Genomic DNA, 20,321 nt, shown 5'->3' on the forward strand with positions numbered 1-20,321 from the left:
AATAAATCTGTTAGTCTTTAAGGTGCCACCAGACTCCTTAACATTTCTAAGAATGTCAAGCAAATAAACAGGTAAATAGTTTGCTCTACCACACAAATTTATAAATGAATTTATCAAGTTCTTTGAATCATAAAGAAAATGTGAACTTCAGAACTTGTATCGACATTCCAGAAAGCAACATCTTGAATAAACAATGCTTCAACACCATTGACTTTGAGATGACATGACAGATGTGTTAAGCCTGCATCAGTTAAAAATAAAACAGATGTGTACCCCTAAACAAGAGGGTGCCTGGGGGCCTTTGTATATTGTGCATCCTGTGCACATTTGCCTCTCTCAATGGCTAGATTGAACTAATATGATGATTTAAACCAGCTATGGAGGATGTTGACAGATTTGGCAACCACATGCCGTATCTTTGGGGACTATCCTATGAACTTTGTGTAGATTCTGTGTATTGTGGTGGGCTAGGGATTGCATATACTCCATGAGGGAGAGTTACCACAGCTCCTCCAGGAGCTACAAACAATGAAGTGGGGGTAATTTCTGCAGTTCCTAGAACTCTAAACAGCCCTAGAGAATTACAGCCCCATGGGGTGGTTGGCATATACTGGTTCAGGCTGTGTTTCAAGAGATGCAGGGATAAAGAGAACTGGAAGTATAAAGGTCCACCATGAACTGACATGAGCCTTCTTTTTGATTCAACAAATGAACAAGGACTGAGAGATTGGGCCAAAAGAAATCTGAGGTTCAACAAGGACAAGTGCAGAGTCCTGCACTTAGGACAGAAGAATCCCATGCACTGCTACAGGCTGGGGACCGACTGGCTAAGCAGCAGTTCTGCAGAAAAGGACCTGGAGATTACTGTGGACGAGAAGCTGGAGAAGAGTCAACGGTGTGCCCTCACTGCCAAGAAGGTTAACAGAATATTGGGCTGCATTAGTGGAGCATTACCAGCAGATCGAGGGAAGTGATTATTCCCCTCTATTTGGCACTGGTGAGGCCACATCTGGACTACTGTGTCCAGTTTTTGGCCTCCCCACTACAAAAAGGATGTGGACATACTGGAGAGAGTCCAGCAGAGGACAACAAAAATTATTAGGGGGCTAGGGCATATGAGGAGAGGCTGAGGGAACTGGGTTTATTTAGTCTGCAGAAGAGATGAGAGGGGGGGAATTTGATAGCAGTCTTCAACCATCTGAAGGGGGGTTCCAAAGAGCATGGAGCTAGGCTGTTCTCAGTGGTGGCAGATGACAGAACAAGGCGCAATGGTCTCAAGTTGCAGTGGGGGAGGTCTAGGTTAGATAATAGGAAAAAGTAGTTCACTAGGAGGGTGGTGAAGCACTGGAATGGGTTACCTACGGAGGTGGTAGAATCTCCATTCTTAGAGGTTTTTAAGGCCCGGCTTGACAAAGCCCTAGCTGGGATGATTTAGTTGGGGTTGGTCCTGCTTTGTGCAGGGAGTTGGACTAGATGACCTCCTGAGGTCTCTTCCAACCCTAATCTTCTAGGATTCTAAGGCCTTTTATCCCAGGGGCAGACCCAACTCTGCTGATGGATTGGAAGGACTGGAACCTGCTAGGTCTCCATAGGACTGATGGGGGAAGCTACCGCTAAAGTGTTCAGATCCTTTTATTGGTTTATGTTTCTCAGTGTTGCTTTTATCCTCCAATAAATGTAGGTTTTTTTGAAAAAGCAGAACGGTCACTTGTAACTGCTGGCGCTCATTCCTCGTAGGCCTTGGAGAGAAGCAAACTGCAGGGGCTGGACTGTGGGTCAGACTTGCTGGGAGAACAGGGAATTGCAGGGGAGCTGTAGCCTAAACCCCTAATCAAAAGGTAGTGGGACGTGGGTCCTTGCCCACAGCAAGGCAACAGCTAAGGCTTTCTTTGACCCAGACCACGGAGGGGTATCTGGATTTCTGTACCATCTCTTACCTTTCAAGACCTGGCAAACTTACAGAAAGAAATGTGTATATATACAAAAACATGAACAGTATTGCTTAAGATAGTAGCCATCACCAATACACAATATACAGTTATTTAAATACATGTAATACACCATAAGCCAGTTTAAAAGGACTTGAGGAGAAACGAGTCGTGTTGAAAAATAGGGTTTGGAAGCTTGCTGCCACCCTGTGGCAGGCAGCTGTACATGCTTGTAATATGAAAGAACTAAAACTTTGAACCAGTGAAGAAGAGAATAGTTCTGTGAGGTAAAGGAAAATCTCCACAGTAGTATAATATGGTACAAGACTTTTGTATACTTGAGATCTATATTTCAAACATAGGCACTTAAAAAGGGAGCCTAAAATCTCATACTATATAACTATACATTTCAAGAGAGGAGTTTGGCAGCCTTATAGATTGGTATATGGACAAGTCACATTTGGTTGATACCTGTTAACAACTATCCATTTGAACTTCAATTAGGAGAGGGTTTTTGTTGGAGTTATTTCAAATTTACTCCCAAATATCAAATGGAGGATTCTTTAATTCCCTTTTATCTGAGATAAAACAAAGGGTGAAATTCATCCTGGTGTGGAAAGCCAGTTCAAGAACCTCAAACTCATAACCCCATGACACAGTTGTGTGTGTGCGCATGATGGATGGGCTACTTTACACCATGCTCATTTGCAAGGTGGCTTCATGTCAGCTCATGCTCTCCTCTAATCTATATATTTGATATAGTGAATTCCCTCTCCTCTATTACTTTTAACTAGGCATTCAAAGTTCCTAGCATTTGGGGAACTCAGTATCTCGGTCTATAATTTTTTATTTTATTAGGGAAACCAAACTCAAACAAAAGTAATTGCCAAACATTCTGTGTTTGGCAACTGATTTCAGACACTGCAAAAAGTAAATTGAAAATACTGTGTTCTTAAATGAGAGTGTGTATATATATATTTGCTCTAGCAAGATCTCTAAGGTGTTCTCTTATATAATAAATACAAACACTGCAATAAAATAAAAATGTTTTATGTTGTCATTGTCATTTCAGCTTCTCTGTTCTGTAATAGTGGAAACATTTCTATCTTATGATAGTTGAAACATTTTGACTGTTGATGGAGTCAATAAAATAAAAATGAAATTTCAACCTTATTAAAACAAGATACCAATTCTGATTTCCTGAGATGATGAGCACCACCAAGTCAAAGTTAAGTCAGTATCACCCTACTTTTCCTGTTAAGATATAAAAGTAACTTCAATGTATGTATATTCTGAGACTAGCAAAATATTTTCATTTTATACTTAAAACAATGGTATTCTTATTACATACCTACCGTATTTTTCCAGTGTTATTAGTACTTAGAAAACATGAAGTGAATATTCCTCGGTGAACATCAGTTTACAAGCCATTCAGTGTTATGCTATAACGGAGTTACTTGTATGAGCCTGAAGTGCTCATTTGTTACAGCTGTGCAAAACAAGAGTATTTAATGTTTACCAACAGGTTATTTATTACAGCTGAGAACTCTACATACAGTATTGCACACATTATAGGTGGACTGATTAACAAAACTATATTCATACATAAGTTATTAGCATTTACATAAATGTTCTTTAATACATTGTGCGTTAGGTGCTTTAGTAAATATGACAACTCTCTTCAGAGACTATTTCACAGAATATAAAAGCATAAACTTTCACAGAGCATATACACGAACCCATGAATATGCAAAAGCCCTCAAGAACTCAAAAACAGAGTTAGAGTGAATACAGGGATAGCACTTTTACCAACCCCCTGTTACTGGAAAATTTAAAAAAAAAATGTAAGGAATAGATTTACAAATGAGAAAATTAGTCTATCATTGGGACTATTTTAGACATTAGCTCTACAATACCACACAGACTTGATTTTTTTGACAGGAATGGAGGACTGTGGCATTAGAAATTCAAATCTACTGAGCCTGTTGTCATGTTTTCCCCATATACTTTATTACTGTTCTATAACTACTATATATAATAAAGCAACTATTTGTGTATGACAGTTGATAAAGGAAAACTCCAGTGTTTTTACATCAAAATTGCATACATTACAAAATAATTAAAATTCAAGTATGAATATTAATTAAGCAATACACGTGGAAGCTTCAACTTTCTATTCTTGTGGGCTATGCTGACTACTGCAGGGAGGATGCCATAGATTTATCTCCTCCTCCCTCAGCCAGTTCTAGCTGCATTTCCACTCCCTCAACCGGTAACAGCCCACAGTTCTCCCTCTCAAGTACCAACAAACAGCACCCCAGAATAAATTCACCCTTGGACAGTCAATCTCCAGGCTTTAGGACTGAATAAGGCATATCTCCTTGCCCCACTCCAACTCCTTCCTTATTTAAAGCCAGCATTCAGGTATTCCTTGTGAGCTCCCTTCCACCTCCGTCTCCTCCCCTGCCCCCCAACTTTCAGCTCAACTACTCTAGTAACAATATCTTCTTCCCCTCTCTACTCCTCCTGCAAGCTGCACAAGTGAGTGGCTTGGTGCATTTGTGGCCACTTAAATTACCCTGGCTTTCCGGAGGGATCTTAATGAGTGAGAGGGGGATTAAACTAGTTTCTATCAAAGCAAATGGCTTCTTCCATGCAATAAGTTTTATCTTCCTTTAACTTAATACCAGTATCAGTTTAACAAAAAAGCTAATTTCATTGATTTTTATACAGCTCAAAGATTCTAAAGTGTTTTTTAAACTACAGTGAAATTTTCCTTTTACAAAGTTACCTTCACCCCAAACAATTGTTGAACAGAATTTGGAGTCAACCTTACCAGGGAAAACTTAACATCTACTCAAGTTACCAATGAGGTTTGAGCTCTGACAGAAAGTCAGTCATGAGTATGATCACAGGAAGTGACAAAATTCCTTCCACCATCATTAAACAATTTCCTTGGGTGACCAGACAGCATAGGGGGGAACACATACATGTACTGCAAAAAGTGAGGGCCTGGGTTGGAAGCAGTTTAGGAATTTTGCTGTCTTGGTCAACTGGGGGCAAAGATAGATACATGGGATGTGGGAAAAGGAGGCCTGTGCACATTCTGCCTTAACATTCAAATTGTTGAAGATGTTGCATTATTCTGGAACACCACACTACTTGTCTTCCTGCCTGCAGCAAGGAGATTGTGCTTGCTACAAAGAAAGGAAAACATTTACATAGGCACTAAGATAACTCACAATGAAAGGGTGAGCATAACTTTAGAGACTTGAATTAGCTCATTCCAAGATGTAGCCACAGTTGGTGACATGTGTGAAAATTTTCACACTAGAAGGCAGGATATCCTCCCTCTTAGAGCTTATTAATTTTTCTTTGAGAACAGATCACCAGTAAATCCATACTCAACTATCAAGGGGTGAAGACATTGGAAACCTCTGTCAGATACATACCTTCTTTTGAGTGTGTGTTCTTTTTAAATGAGTAAGTTAATTCTGAAGCCTATTCGTACATATACAGTCCTACCATTTTCTTCTAATTAAAGCAGAATGCATGCAGAGTGTGTTCTTACAAACACTTTTTGGAGGGCTGGTAGCGGTGAAGGAGAGGGAAATGACAAGAAAGGGAGGAATATTGAGATTTATTTCCCTTCACACATGAAAACATAGAAGTGCTACTGCACCTTGCTGTTCTTACTGTCTAGAGCCCAATTCACCCCAAATTACTGCATAGATAACACCAGTGCTGAAATTTAACACACAGGTTACATTTCCAAAATGCATTCGCTTTATTTTCCTTGAAATGCAGCAACACTTTACAAAGCCTAAAAACCTGAAAAATGTGACAGCTTTAGAAAGTCACACTGATGAAGAAGTGTTTCATGGTGTTAAAAGCCAAGATAATAATCCTGAGATTTCAGATGTTAAAGCTTTCTCCACAGCCACATGTTCCTTTGATGTTTGGGTTATTGAAAACAAATTCACTGGATAGTTTGTCTTCTACATAGTCCATTTCAGTTCCTAGAAGTGTCAGCTGTGCTTTCTTTTCAATAAACACTCTGACTCCTTGAATGGGACAAAAACAAAACAACTGTTATGTAATCTGACACAGATCTTGTGTTACAGTACAATCTGGTAGATAACGGATATAAAATAAAGCTAAAAACTGAGGTCTGTCAGTGAAATTATTGCTGCATTTTCTTACTACTTTCAGGATATTCATCCTTTTCTTGCCTCTGCTAAAGAACTCAAGTTGAGATTACTATCACTTGCTATCTGTAATATACCATGGTATATTTATTTTATTATGGTATATTTATTTACACTTCATGAGGGGTCATGCCAATGTAATTGTGTAACTGTGCGATCAAGTGCAGCTTTCACACTCCCACAGACTGGAATAAGATGTAAATTTTTAATACACCTCTACCCCGATATAACGCTGTCCTCGGGAGCCAAAAAAATCTTACTGCGTTATAGGTGAAACCGCGTTATAACAAACTTGCTTTGATTCGCCGGAGTGTGCAGCCCCACCCCCGAGGAGCGCTGCTTTACTGTGTTATATCTGAATTTATGTTATATCGGGTTGTGTTATATCGGGGTAGAGGTGCAGTGAGAGTAATTAACCCTTGGAAGAATTTAAAGGTCCATGGTGGATTCACCATCACTGACAATTGTTAAATCAAGATTGCATTTTTTTTTTTAAGACATATGATATAGGAATTATTTTTGGGAAGTCCTATGGCCTGTGTTACACAGGAGGTCAGACTAGATGATCACAATGAACCCCCTCTGACCTTGGTGTCTATGAATTATGTTCATTAATCCATTTCTACTGGTATTACTAACATTCCAAAGCTCTACACTGCTTTCAAGCAGCTGATTTTTTAAAGAAAATCTGCCTCAAAAATATTTTCTTATTTCCTTCTCAAATGGATTATCCTTCCCCTTGCCAAAGTTATATGGCTGAAGCTGAGTTACTAGCAATATTTAGTTCTGTACTAGAGGGAGGTGCAAGGTCCATCCAATATACTAGAAAGTAAAACTATCAGGGCTAGGAATTAGTCCTTCTCAAGTCTTAATAGCTGGAAATCCTGCCTGTTCCAATAACATACAGAAGTTTCACAGGCTGCAGGATGCTGAACATTAAGACTGCAGTTTTGATTTATAGACTATTTATGATTTCTCATTTTAATAAGCCAATTTGGCTTTGTAGATGAAAAAATAAAAAATACCAATGATAAACCCAAGAAGGGAATCCATTAGTTTATATAAAAGCAGTGTGTTTGGAAGGTCCTTTGTTTCATCTGAGTATATTCAGTGCCAGTGTATATCAACGTAACCCACGGATGCAGCAACCCCAGGGGCCTGGAGCCACCAAGGTTAGCCAAAAGACGTAGGCTGTGCTGACAAAGAAGTGCTTGTGACAAAGTCTGCTGGAGGATGTGCTCCACCAAGCAACCTGCACAAGGAGGATTCTATGATACTCAAGCATTAACTTAAAGCTGCCACCCCACCACCAGATGTAAACATAGCCTCCCAGGCCCTGGAGAACTCCAACCCATGGTACAGCCTGGACATATGGTGGGGATGGAAAAGGATGCAATTTGTACCCTCTGGGCTAGCAGTATTTAATTTAATCCAGGAAGTTTTAACAAGTGGGTACTTTTACAATGGAATCTAAAGTCACAGCAACAGCAATTCCTACTAGGGTATCCAAGGATTTCTCCCAGTAATTTCATGCAGCTAGTAAATTCTAGCCTGTCTCTCTTCTACATTACAGTTTGGAAGTTTAGTAATCAAGTTATTCTGCATCTACCTTCCCCCCCTATTTACTGCTTCAAATAGATAAAAACAAATAAACACTCACCATCTTGAACTACTTCTTCATCGGAGTCGCCTTTTGTTTTTGTATATTCTAACATGTATGAAAGTCCATTACACCCCCTCGTACGGACTCCAACTTTCACACCTACCTGAAATATAAGAGTTTTATTCACTTTTATTTAAATGTACAGTGTGCCAGCAGAGAGTTGGAAACTCAGTGCTCGAATCAACTCGATAGCTACCACTCAATGTTTTCCCCCTGTCATCTAGGGTTAAAATTAGGATGAATTCATTTTAGGAATGAAGAGCCAAAATGTCTTGGGTTTCTTTTTTTTTTTTTTTGGGGGGGGGGGGGCGGAGGTACAGACTGACTAGAAGAGTGAGTCGGAACTTTTAAGTTATAAATGCATAATATATACTCAAACTGAAGCCTAACTCCTATGCACTACACTAGTACAATTTATACCTATAATTCTACACTAGTGGTAGTAATAGTGGTGAAAATGTCAATGGAGCAGAGGCACTTCTACCATCATATTGTCAGGGTTAGCCTGAGCCCTGCTTCTACTACAACTTCCATTCTACTTTTGCTATCTCATGCAGTGTTGCAATGGTGGAAAGCTACACATATACGTTTTCCTGTTGTGGACAAAGACCTACAGTGTGTAAAAATAGCATTCTAATGTTATTCACTAGTAAAACTGCTGGCACCCTTGTAGGTGTTTCGTCTTATTCGCAGTGGATGAGAAAATCTTGCTTCAAAGCCAAATGGTTTTATGACTTCAAATGAGACAGTTTGTTTATATAGTACTGTCAGTCCACAACACTTTACAAACTTGAACACTCACCATAGAAAGGAAGCCAGTTCTAGGGCTTAATGGGATGCATTCCAAATTCTCTCACCCGGCTCTCATCCGCCCCAGTAAAAATCACAGTACAGATCTTCTGCATGCCTGTTGCAATGAGTTGCAGGCTGGCGCTTACTTCTCCTCATTGTAGGAGCAATTGAAGCAATTTACGTAATGCTGGCAAGTTTGAGGGTGAGCCAAATACAGTTACATTTTCACAGCATAGTTATGCTGATTAGTATATTTCTATTTCACAGTATATTAAAAAGTTACATGGATTGCAATTTTCATTAACCATATTACCACTCAGTCTTCACAACTCAGCCTTCCCACTTTTAAGATCTGCTCAACATTGACCCAGCAAACCATTCTGACTCATAATTCAGTTAATCTATTCTAACTACTAACTACACATAGATCAGACCAAAAGAACATCTGCATAAACAACAGTTGAAGAGTAGCTGCCAGAGACACGTGGACCAGAAAACACTCTGCACAGTGACACTGTCTATTCCGAACAGCCATATTGTACCCTACACATGAAATCTTTACTACATAATTATGAGTAAAGGAGGAAGAGAAATAACCTGTATAATTATTGTGTTGGACAGTGTTAATGGCTGCCACCAACAAGATCTTTAATTTATGACAATCACAGACCTTGTAAAAACTGATGGGCATGTAACAATTAAATGCCCCTGTATGTAGTGATAACTGGAAACAAGCAAGCTACCACCCAAGGCAACAGCCACATGGCAATGTTGATCAGAAGCTAAACCACGTGGGCTAAGAGGGTTCCTTGGGACTAGTTACAAACACAGGGACAAGGGACTTGACTGGTTGTAGTTGTGTGTGTGATAAATAGAAAGCGAGAGAAGTAGTTGTGAGAGTGACCCTGGTAAGAAGATAAGAGACAGACTTTCTTTTGGGCATAGTAATTGCTGGAGCAGACTTGGATCTCTGAGTAAGGAAAACACCTGCTGTTTGTTTTTACTGTGTTCAGAGAAACAGAACTTTGTGTACATTCTTGTAAATAAACGGGATCACACCAAAGAAGTACCTGACTATTGGCATCAATGTCTTCTCCTAATGGAAACAAGCAAGGCCCCAAATACTGGCTAACCCTCAGGCCAGAAGGGGCAACATTATGTGGACATAACATACCTCACAACAAAATAACCTGCTTTGAGAAATTTAGAAGTTTCATTAAATTATTTGAAGAATACCTTCACATCAGCAGTTGGCGATCTCTTACCATACTAGGAAATCATTACCTTATTAGCATCAACAAATTAGATTAGTTTCATTAAAGTGGTAGTATGAACATACTTTAAAATTTTGTTAAACCTTTAAGGAAAGCACGCTGGAGTTTAATCTGTCTCAAAGATTATGACAGTTGACTTATTGTCATTATAGTCATTTTCCCCCACCTCATTTGATTTTTGCATATGAAAATAAAGTTTGTTGGATAAATGCATTTATTAAAAAATAAAGGAAGATCTCATGTCTCAATGGTGTCCACAATGATTGTTTCAAGCTGCATTGTTTTATACTGATTACAAGTACTTCACAGACAGCTGCTAGTATAATAATAAATAAGAGTGCTTTTCATAAGGTAAGCTAAAAAATATTAGAATAGCATACAAGAATGCCTTCCATTTGTACTTACATGCTCAGGTTTATCTTTAAGAAGCTGTTTTATCTTATGTACAGCTGACGGAGTCTGAAAAATAAAGAGATTTTATTAACTTTTTTCTGCTTTGAAAAATGTTAAAAGTTCTGAATAATATTCAGTCTTTTACTGCTTCTACTGTCCATTGCAAATAAAAACTCACTTTCATTCCAGCTTCACAGCTCTCAAGTTTTCAGTTCAGCCTCTCCTCCCCCATGTTAAAAGTTCACCTCTCGCATTGGTGTCACTAGCAAGAGTATAAACTAGCCATTCAACTTGTTGTGTTTTGCGATTTCAAACTACAATTAACATCCTAAATTGCATAATTTTAAGCTGTTTTTCAGACGTAAACTCAGAGCTTGTCTACACTTACCGGAGGATCGATGCTGCAGCGATTGATGCATCAGTGGTTAATTTAGTGAATATAGTGAAGACCCAGGAGAACTATCGATGGTCGCTCTCCCGTTGACTAATGTACTCCAACTGATTGAGAAAAGTAGGGGGAGGCAACGGGAGAGCATCTCCCGTCGACATCGCAAAGTGTGGACCCCACAGTAAGTAGATCTAAGCTACGTCAATTTGAGTTATGCTATTCACATAACTCAAATTGTGTAGCTCAGATCAACTTTTCCCTTTAGTGTAGACAAGGCCTCATAGAATTAATCTGGTTAATGCACATGAGGATTTACTGAAAAGAGCAGAGTTTATAAATTAACTTCACCATAAGCTGAAAACATAATATAAAGGTGATCAAATAACCCCCTGCTTTCCACCAGACAGACTACACATTTGTAGATAGTAAATGAACATCACAGGAAGTTTGGGACTAAAATTTAGATTCTCTTTTTGAAAATTACAGACTGAAAACTGAGAAACTTCTTGAGAAGCTCGCCACAAGATTTTTAATTTTTTTAAGTTTGCAACCATATACTGCAATATCGTGCTGAGTGAAATGTTAGAATAACTAAACATAGATCACGAGACTGAGAATTTTGAAATTCTTTCAGTTTAAGATATAACACAAGAAAATGTATTGTTAAACTATGATCTTTAATCTAACAGTTTCTATGAGAAGCTAGCCAGACTCTGGCTCTGCAGAAATCAGTCTTATCAAGGTCTAGGTGCCACAGAACTGGCTTCAGAAACAAATAAAGCCATCAAAAAAATCTACTTTATATACCTGCAAGTTGCCTGATGTTCAATCACCAGGGGAACACAAGGGTGCATCCGAAGAAGTGAGGTTTTTACTCACGAAAGCTTATGCCCAAATAAATCTGTTAGTCTTTAAGGTGCCACCAGACTCCTTGTTGTTTTTTTCAGGGGAACACAGGAATTGCAATACCAGAGACCAAACACATCTAGTTCAACAGCATGTCTCCCATAGTGAAAATTGGCAGCTAATGCAAATAAAAATATAAGCCTTCATAATGGTATAAATCTACCAAAAGAAACCCAAAATTGACAAATATATTCTCCCACTTATCAATGGTGAACAAGAAATTTCCATGGTGAATAGGGGGCAGTCTCTACAGAAGTTTAGTTTTCTTAAAAAAAAAAAAAAAAAAGTGCTTTTATAGTTGTGAAGATAACCTTCTCAAGTCGAAATAACTCTACTCTGATGCAGTTTTCCTTTTGAATCTGATAAGACCATCAACTAAGTCTCATGTCACGATTTCAGCACACAGTCAATCTCAGCACACAGCCCAAGTGAGCAGATCGGGCACTGAGGCGTTCTGAAGTTTAAACCATTGTGTGTCTTAGTTTTGAGGAGTAAAGCTTTACATCTGTAATTTGTAAATTTTTAATAAATTCCTTCCAAGCCTGTCCCCCAAATCCTATATGCATTTGGAGTGTTGGCAGCTATTCAGATAAGTCTTCTGGATAATTTTTCAAGGTTAATCTATATACTGAAGGGAAACTTCTTGACCCGAGCTGGAAATCAGTTTATGCCCAAATAGTCCTTTGGCTTCATATTGTATTCTTGCCAGTAACTGTCACAGATAATCACTAGAATTTTTTTTATTTTGTAGGTTTGTTTTTTTAAATTAAAAGAAATACGTAAGGTTATGAGTGCAAGATAATTAAAATAATGTTATGGTTGAAACCCCAAATCACTCACTACACAAAAGGCAAGCTTCCTTCAAGACAATATCAACTTCCTCCAGAAACTCTGCAACGTTGACAACCTCCCTCTGAACATCATTCTTGTCACCATGGTGGTCACCTCCGTACACGCCAACATCCCTCATCATAATGGCATTGCTGCCTACCTAAAATACCTACAAGAGAACTTACAACACTTGGATATCCATCCTAAACACATTGTCAAACTCACCCATTTCATCCTCACTCACAACTACACATTTAATACCACACACTTTGTCCAAACCATGGGAACAGAAATGGGTACTAGGATGGCTCCCCAATAAGTCAACCTCTGCATAGGCCACCTTGAGGAAGAATTTCTGGAAAAACTAATCATGAAATCAATGATATACCTGAGATAGACTGATAATATTTTCATTGTCTGGACAGAAGACCTAAACTCCTTCAGATTTTCACTACAACTTGAACCATCACCACCACCCATCCATCAAACTCTCTCTAGAACACTCCCACATCACTCCCCGCACCAGAATCAACTTCCTGTACACCAGGGGTGAAAGTAACTCAAATTTCTTACTGGTACAGTCATATCGCAACCTCTCTTCCCAACTCCACTCCTACATACTTAACTTCATGGATCCCTTTGCATAACTCTGATACAGCAGCTGTCTACTAGAGTATTAGTAGTAGCTTTAAAGGTATGTCTACACAGCTGATGTTAAAGCGCCGCGGCTCAAGTGCTGGGAAAGAGCTCTCCCCATGCAGTAATAAAACCACATCCACGAGGGGAATAGCTCCCAGCACTGTAGCACTGTCTACACTGCCACTTACAGCGCTGAAGCTTTTCTCACTCGTGTGTGAAAAACACCCCCTCTGAGATGCAAATTCAGCGCTGTAAAGTTGCACTGTAGACAGTGCTACAGCGTACCGAGCCATGCTCCCAGCGCTGGTAGCTATTCCCCTCGCGGAGGTGGTTTTATTAGTCTCGCAGTGCTGGAGCCACAACTACACGGCAGCACTTTAATGACGGCTAAGTAGACATACCCTTTTGTGGATGACTTTTAGCTTGTTCATTTGTTGAGGCCTGTGGGGTGTCACAGACCAGCAAACAGCAGCAAGCCCCTCCAGTGGGAAAGAGGTGCGAGATGGAGAAGTTTCACCCGGGGCGCCAGCTGCCTCAGAACCCAGCTTGCGTGCTGCCAAGCCCCACACCTTGCCCCCTCCTCCCCGCCTCTGGCACTCCACAGCTGCCTACAACAGGGACTGCTGCAGAGACTCCCCCAAAGAGCCCGGACACAGGAGAAGGAAGGAGCGTCCCTGGCTCTCGTTCTCCCCGATTGCAGCCAGGTGAGCTTTCCCTCCTGTAGCTGGCTAAAAAATGAACGAACCCAAGGGCTGGAAGCAGAGCGCAGCACCCTGGGCACAGAGCACAAAGCCACCCCTCCATCCTGCAGCGTGCACACAACCCTTGCTCCCCAAGCTGCCTCGTCCCCCAAGGGCACGCGTGTGTGGCTCTGCATGCTGGAGTGCAGGTGGCCCTCAGGAGAGCCAGCCCAAGAGCAAACCGGGTGGGTTACAATCACACTCCTAGGTCCTGCTCACATTGCGCTCCTTAGAGCGCTCCTTAGAACACCCCACCTGCTGCCTTTCAGCTCTCCTAATCTCCCAGGTCAACTCTGATTCCCTCTCCAACTACGCTTAGGGGTGGTCGGTTTGCTTACAGAGAGGGATGTTTCCTGCAAACAAGTGATAAATCAGATTTTTTGTTATTACTGCAGTTAAACCTAGCCTATTTTACCAACTGGTACTGAATGCTTCAGACACTTTCTTACTGGTATGCCGTACTGGCCTGTACCGGCTTACTTTCACCATGATTGGCTTCAACAATGGAACCCTACAAATGACATTACACAAGAAACCCACGGATTACCCCATTACCTCCGTAGATCCAGCAAACACCTCAGACACACCAGAAAAATCTGTTTTCTACAGCCAGATACTCAGATACCACAGAATATGCTTTGAAGAGAAAGTCTAGGATACACTCCTTAACACACTACCAGAGAAGTAGATTGCACCATGAAAAAAGCCACCCAAATGCCCTGGAAAAAACCTGCTTCGACAGAGAAGCAAACAAACAAGCGCATTGATGGCACACTGCTACCACCCCACACTGAAATCCATCTGGGGTATCAAATAATTATAACCCATATTTAATGGCCACCACATCCTGAAAGAAATCTTTCCCAACCACACACTTGGCCTTCAAACACCCCCCAGGCCTCGCCAAGCTGGGCATCAGAAGCAAGCTCCCCACAGACCAGGATACACCAGCTCGAAGTGGCACAAGAACTTTAGTAAAAGGCAAAAGATTTATACGATTTGAAGAGAAACCAGAGTAACAGATGCAAAACTTGCAGACATATCACCACTGCAGTGATGATCAATTACTCTCCCCATGAACACATGTTTCAAGATTCATGGTGTAACACATGCTTATCACAATATGTGCTGTACATCCTCTAGCACAGGGGCGGACAAACATTTTGGCCTGAGAGCCGCATCGGGTTTCGGAAATTGTATGGAGGGCCGGTTAGGGGAGGGGGTCGTGGCCTAGTCCCCACCGCCTATCCGCCCTCCCCGGGACTCCTGCCCCATCCAACCTCCCCCGTTCCCTGATGGCTTCCCAGGGACCCCTGCCCCATCCACACCCCCCCGCCGCTCCCTGGTCCCTGACCACCCCTAGAACCCCCGCCCCTGACTGCCCCCTGCCGCCCCACCCAACCCCTCCTCTCATTCCTGACGGCCCCCCGGGACCTCTGCCCCATCCAACCACCCCTTCTTCCTGTCCCGATTGCCCCAGGAACCCCTGCCCCGACTGCCCCCCACTGGCCCATCCAACCCCCACTCCTTCCTGACTGCCCCCCCACCCGGGACCCCTGTCCCCATTCAACCCCCCGTTTTCCCCTCTGACTGCCCCAACCCCTATCCACACCACTGCCCCCTGACCACCACCCTGAACTCCCCTGCCCTCTATCCAACCCCCCTGCTCCCTGCCCCCTTACCACACTGCCTGGAGCACCGGTGGCTGGTGGCGCTACAGCCACGCCGCCCGGCTGGAGCTGGGCCATGCCGCCGCCACCACCACGCAGCACAGAGACCGGGTCAGGCTGGGCTTTGCAGCTGCACTGCCCCAGGAACTCACAGCCCCGCTGCCCAGAGCACTGTGCCGGGCTGAGCTGAGGCTGCGGGGGAGGGAAGAACGGTAAGGGAGGGGCCGGGGGCTAGCCTCCCCGGACAGGAGCTCAGGGGCTGGGCAGGAGGGTCCCACGGGCCAGATGTGGCCTGTGGGCCGCAGTTTGCCCACCTCTGCTCTAGCACATCAAATGCCCCAACAACTTGGGAGAAACCAGACAATCACTACGCTGTCGAATGAACTTGCATAGAAAAATGATAAAAGACAAAAACACTTCATCACCCATGGGCAAACACTTTTCACTTTCAATATCTATCCACAAAGGAAATCTGCACATCTTCAAAAGGCGAGCCTGGGAACTTAAAATTCATAAGTTTGCCCACCTCTGCTAGACATCAAAAACCATGGACTCAACATGGACATTGTTGTAATGAGCCATAAAACCAATTTGTAACCCCCCTTCCCCGCCTGCTCAACCTTAACTGCCCACTTCAAATCCCTTATGCATACCAATCTAACCCTCAAATGACCACTTTAAGTGGCCTCTTGTGTTCTGCCATAAGTTTACCAATCTATCCCAACTTGTATTTAGCTCAGACACACTGATTTTCTTCCCCAGATCTGAAGGGCGCTGTGCAGCTCAAAAGCTTGTATGTTCCACCAACTGAAGTTAATCCAATAAAAAAAAATATTACCTCAACTACCTTCTCACTCTCATAGTTGAAATTTAACATGAAAAAATGTCAGGCAATTCAAAATTATGTTTTTGAAAGCACTTGTATCTCACCTCCTCTTTCTGTAAACTCTAATTTTTAGGACTGATGCGATTAACTAAAAAAAATTAATCACAATTAATTGCAGTTTTAAAATCGCACTGTTAAACAATAAAATACCAATTTTAAATTGAAATTTATTAAATATTTTTGGATGTTCTTCTATGTTTTCAAATAGATTGATTTCAATTACAACACAGAATACAAAAGTGTACAGTGCTCACTTACTATTTTTATTACAAATATTTGTACTGTAAAATGACAAACAAATAGTTTTTCAATGCACCTCATACAATACCATAATGTAATCTCATTATCCAGCAAGTACAACTTCCAAATGCAGATTTTTTTTTTTTGTTACCTAACTGCACTCAAAAACAAAACAAAGTAAAACTTTAGAGCCTACAAGTCCCATTCAGTCCTACTTCTTATTCAGCCAATCGCTAAGACAAACAAGTTTATTTACATTTACTGGAGATAATGCTGCCCGCTTCTTATTTACAATGTTACCTGAAAGTGAGAACAGGTGTTCGCATGGCACTGTTATAGCCATCATTGCAAGGTATTTACATGCCAGATATGCTAAATACTTGTATGCCCCATCATGCTTCAGCCACCATTCCAGAGGACATGCTTGCATGCTGATGACGCTCGATAAAAAAATAATGTATTAATTAAATTTGTGACTGAATTGCTTCGGGGAGAATAGTATGTCTCCTGCTCCATTTTACCCACATTCTGCTATATATTGAATGTTACAGCAGTCTCGGATGATGACTCAGCACATGTTACTCGTTTTAAGAACCCTTTCACTGCAGATTTGACAAAATGCAAAGAAGATACCAATGTGAGATTTCTAAAGATAGCTACAGCACTCGACCCAAGGTTTAAGAATCTGAAGTGCCTTCCAAAATATGAGAGAGATGAGGTGTGGAGCATGCTTTCAGAAGTCTTAAAAGAGCAATGTGCCGATCTGGAAACTACAGAACGCAAACCACCAAGAAAGAAAATCAATAATCTACTGGTGGCATCTGACTCAGATGATGAAAGTGAACATGCTTTGGATGGTTATTGAACAGAACCCCTCATTAGCATGGATGCATGTCTTTTGGAATGGTGACTGAAGCATGGAGGGACACATGAAGCTTTAACGCATCTGGCACATTGCAACACCGGCTACAACAGTGCCATGAGAACACCTGTTCTCACTTCAAGTGACACTGTAAACAAGAAGCTGGCAGCATTATCTCCTGCAAATGTAACCAAACTTGTTTGTCTGAGTGACTGACTGAATGGACTTGTAGGCTCCAAAGTTTTACATTGTTTTATTTTTGAATGCAGTTATTTTTTTGTACATAATTCTACATTTGTAAGTTCAACTTCCACGATAAAGAGATTGTATTACAGAACTGTACTTGTATGAGGGGAACTGAAAAATAATTATTTCTTTGTTTTTATACCACAAATATTTATAATAAAAAATAAATATAAAGTGAGCTCTGTACACTTTGTGTTCTGTGTTGTAATTGAAATCAATATATTTGAAAATGTAGAAAACATCCAAAATATTTAAATAAATGGTATTTTATTAACAGTGTGATTAATCATGCAATTTTTTTTAAATTGCACAATTAGTCGCAATCAAGTTTTTTAGTTGCTTGCCAGCCCTACTAATTTTCTATTTCTTTATTTTTGGAGACGCAACACTTCAGATGTTAATATATTTCCCCCCTTTAATTCACAAATATCCAATTATAAGTCTTACAGATCAAGTTCCCTCAATAATAATTTTGTCGATTTTGAAGGTCAACTTCCACACTCAATTTTCTCCATACAATCAGTTTTAGAATGAGCATTTTTTATTTTATTTTTTGCTTATTTTGTTGTTCTTTTGACGGGAAGTTGACAGTAAAAGTTCAATGGCTCATTTGAAGATGTTAGTCATGGTTTCTCACTTAACAGCGAGGACTGTGTGAAGGTCGTCATCTTTCAACTATTGATGGATCTACAATTATATTAATAGAATGTTGCTCTGCAGACACCATGCACGAGAGAGACAGAATGGGCAATGGAGAGCAGAATTAGGTCCTAACTTTGCTTTTAAAAAAAAAAAAAAAAAATCCATCAAGGGCCACCCTATATACTGTGGGGGGAAGGATATATAAGAACATCTCAGTAGGCCTCTGTCTCTTTCGTTTCTATCATTGGTCTTCTTACTATTGTCTTCTCTAGAGATAGTCGTCCTTGTATCAGAAGCCCCTTCATTCACAAGTGTGCCTGCAGGGCCACCCAGAGGATTCAGGGGGCCCGGGGCAAAGCAATTTTGGGGCTTTAAAAACTTTAAAAAAAAGTTGCAATACCATAGAATACTATATTCTCATAGGGACCCCTGTGGGGCCCGGGGCAAATTGCCCTACTTGCCCCCCCCCACCCCGGGCGGCCCTGTGTGCCTGGTCATTTCAGTGCCCTTCTCTGAGCCTTATTTCTGCATGTTTAGATGATGACATGCCGTTGAGATCTATTCTGACATGACATCAAAAGAAAAAAAAGCAAATTGGCGGTCATAAGCACAAATCTTATATATATAAAAATAGGTCATACACATACACACTTATATGTGTGTACGCAAACACATTACAGGCCGTTCAATGGGGGCCTTAGTAAGGAAAGTACCCTTAACGTAAAGTGCCATGTAAACCAGGGGCCACATGAGAGGTACATTTCTAAAGGGTAATCGCGGATTTAAAAAAATCTTGACTGTACTTTGTGCAGATGGGTAGAGAGAAATGCAGGGCTGACCTGTGCTAACATTGGTACAATTGACTTACCACCACCACAGCTTCTTCCCATGCCCCCTGCCCTTGTTAACATATTGTAATACCTTAGCCACAGCATAGGCGACAGCCCTGTATGGCTGAGTAGGTGGCATCATTTGCTAGAGATTCTTAAATTGTTACTGTAGGCAACAATTTTGCCAACTCCAAACATTCAAAATAGTGAGTCAGTCTCGTAAAAATCAGAAGACTGGTTTGAAATTTGAGGTTTAAAATATACACTTGTACATGTGTGTGTATTTCGTTACAGGGATCTTTTTGTGCATCTTCTGGTTCCCGAGCCCTTACCGTGCGTTTACTTGCCCCTTTCAAGCTTTCCTGCATAACCACGAGAGGTGACAGCTCCTTTAAAGGTAAGTGAAAGCCAAGAGTCTCGTGTAATCTCGTGATTCCAGGAGCAGGGGCTTTACGGGAAAACATCAAATATCGCCAACCTCGCAATGAAACCTTGACAGTCGGCGACCCAGGATTCATCCCAGCGCCCCCGCCACAGCTCTCGCCTGCGACCCAACCGAGAGCGCTGGCCAGGCCCGCAGGCGAACCGCCCGCCCGGAGCGGGGTCCGGTCATTCGCTCCCTCGTGTCAGGAGCCCCCCCGGACTGCTGCTCAATACAGGCCCTGGAACCGCCCTTCGCCGCGGCAGGGTCTGGACAGCCTCGCCCGGAGACGCGCCCCACACCCCGCCGGGCACCGGCTCCGCTCACCGCCACCCCGCGGCCCCGCAGACCTGGCCCTGGCCCTGGCCCTGGGGCTAACAGCCGCCGCGAGCGCGGCGCACCCCCCGCGATACTCACCAGAGTAAGGGCGGCCCGGGTGGCCTGTATCTTCCTCTTGCTCACGGCCCGGACCGTGGCTCTGACCACCGAGGAGGCCATTCCGCCCCTCAACCCCGTCCTCTCCTGCTGTCCATGGGCGCAGGGCAGTGCGTTCTACTTTGCCTCTAGTGTCATGGCGGCCGGAGTGTGATGTCATCGCTGCGCGCCGGGCAGGTTGAGGTGCGTGATGACGGAGGGGGAGCGTTTCCGGAAGGGCTGCCCGGACGGGTTTGTGCAGGACTTCAGGCGCTTCCGCCTCGAGTCGGCACAATGAAGAGGGAGCAATAACCGGAAGAGCCGAGGGTGAGCGTCGTTCCCGGGGCT

The 20,321-nt window shown here is 42.1% G+C and overlaps 1 protein-coding gene across 1 annotated transcript; it reads right to left on the reverse strand.

The window, feature by feature from the left end:
* Positions 1–3,772: 3,772 nt before the first annotated feature.
* Positions 3,773–20,110, reverse strand: LOC117878908 (iron-sulfur cluster assembly 1 homolog, mitochondrial). The gene is made up of 4 exons (XM_034773635.1): positions 19,977–20,110; positions 10,271–10,324; positions 7,797–7,902; positions 3,773–5,992 (listed from the first exon to the last, which is right to left on the reverse strand). The coding sequence occupies exons 1-4, from the start codon at positions 20,055–20,057 to the stop codon at positions 5,844–5,846; spliced, it is 390 nt and encodes a 129-aa protein (XP_034629526.1). The 5' UTR covers positions 20,058–20,110; the 3' UTR covers positions 3,773–5,843.
* Between the last annotated feature and the right edge of the window lie 211 nt (positions 20,111–20,321).

The sequence above is a fragment of the Trachemys scripta genome, chromosome 6 (assembly GCF_013100865.1).
Source record: "Trachemys scripta elegans isolate TJP31775 chromosome 6, CAS_Tse_1.0, whole genome shotgun sequence".
Taxonomy (NCBI): Eukaryota; Metazoa; Chordata; order Testudines; family Emydidae; genus Trachemys; species Trachemys scripta.

Excerpts from the sequence above, each read along its gene's own strand:
- LOC117878908 (XM_034773635.1), bottom strand. The coding sequence starts at position 20,057 with ATGGCCTCCTCGGTGGTCAGAGCCACGGTCCGGGCCGTGAGCAAGAGG. Across the intron at positions 10,325-19,976 it reads CCCGGGCCGCCCTTACTCTG|ACTCCGTCAGCTGTACATAA; the intron begins GTGAGTATCGCG and ends TTTATTTTTCAG. Across the intron at positions 7,903-10,270 it reads TTAAAGATAAACCTGAGCAT|GTAGGTGTGAAAGTTGGAGT; the intron begins GTAAGTACAAAT and ends CTTATATTTCAG.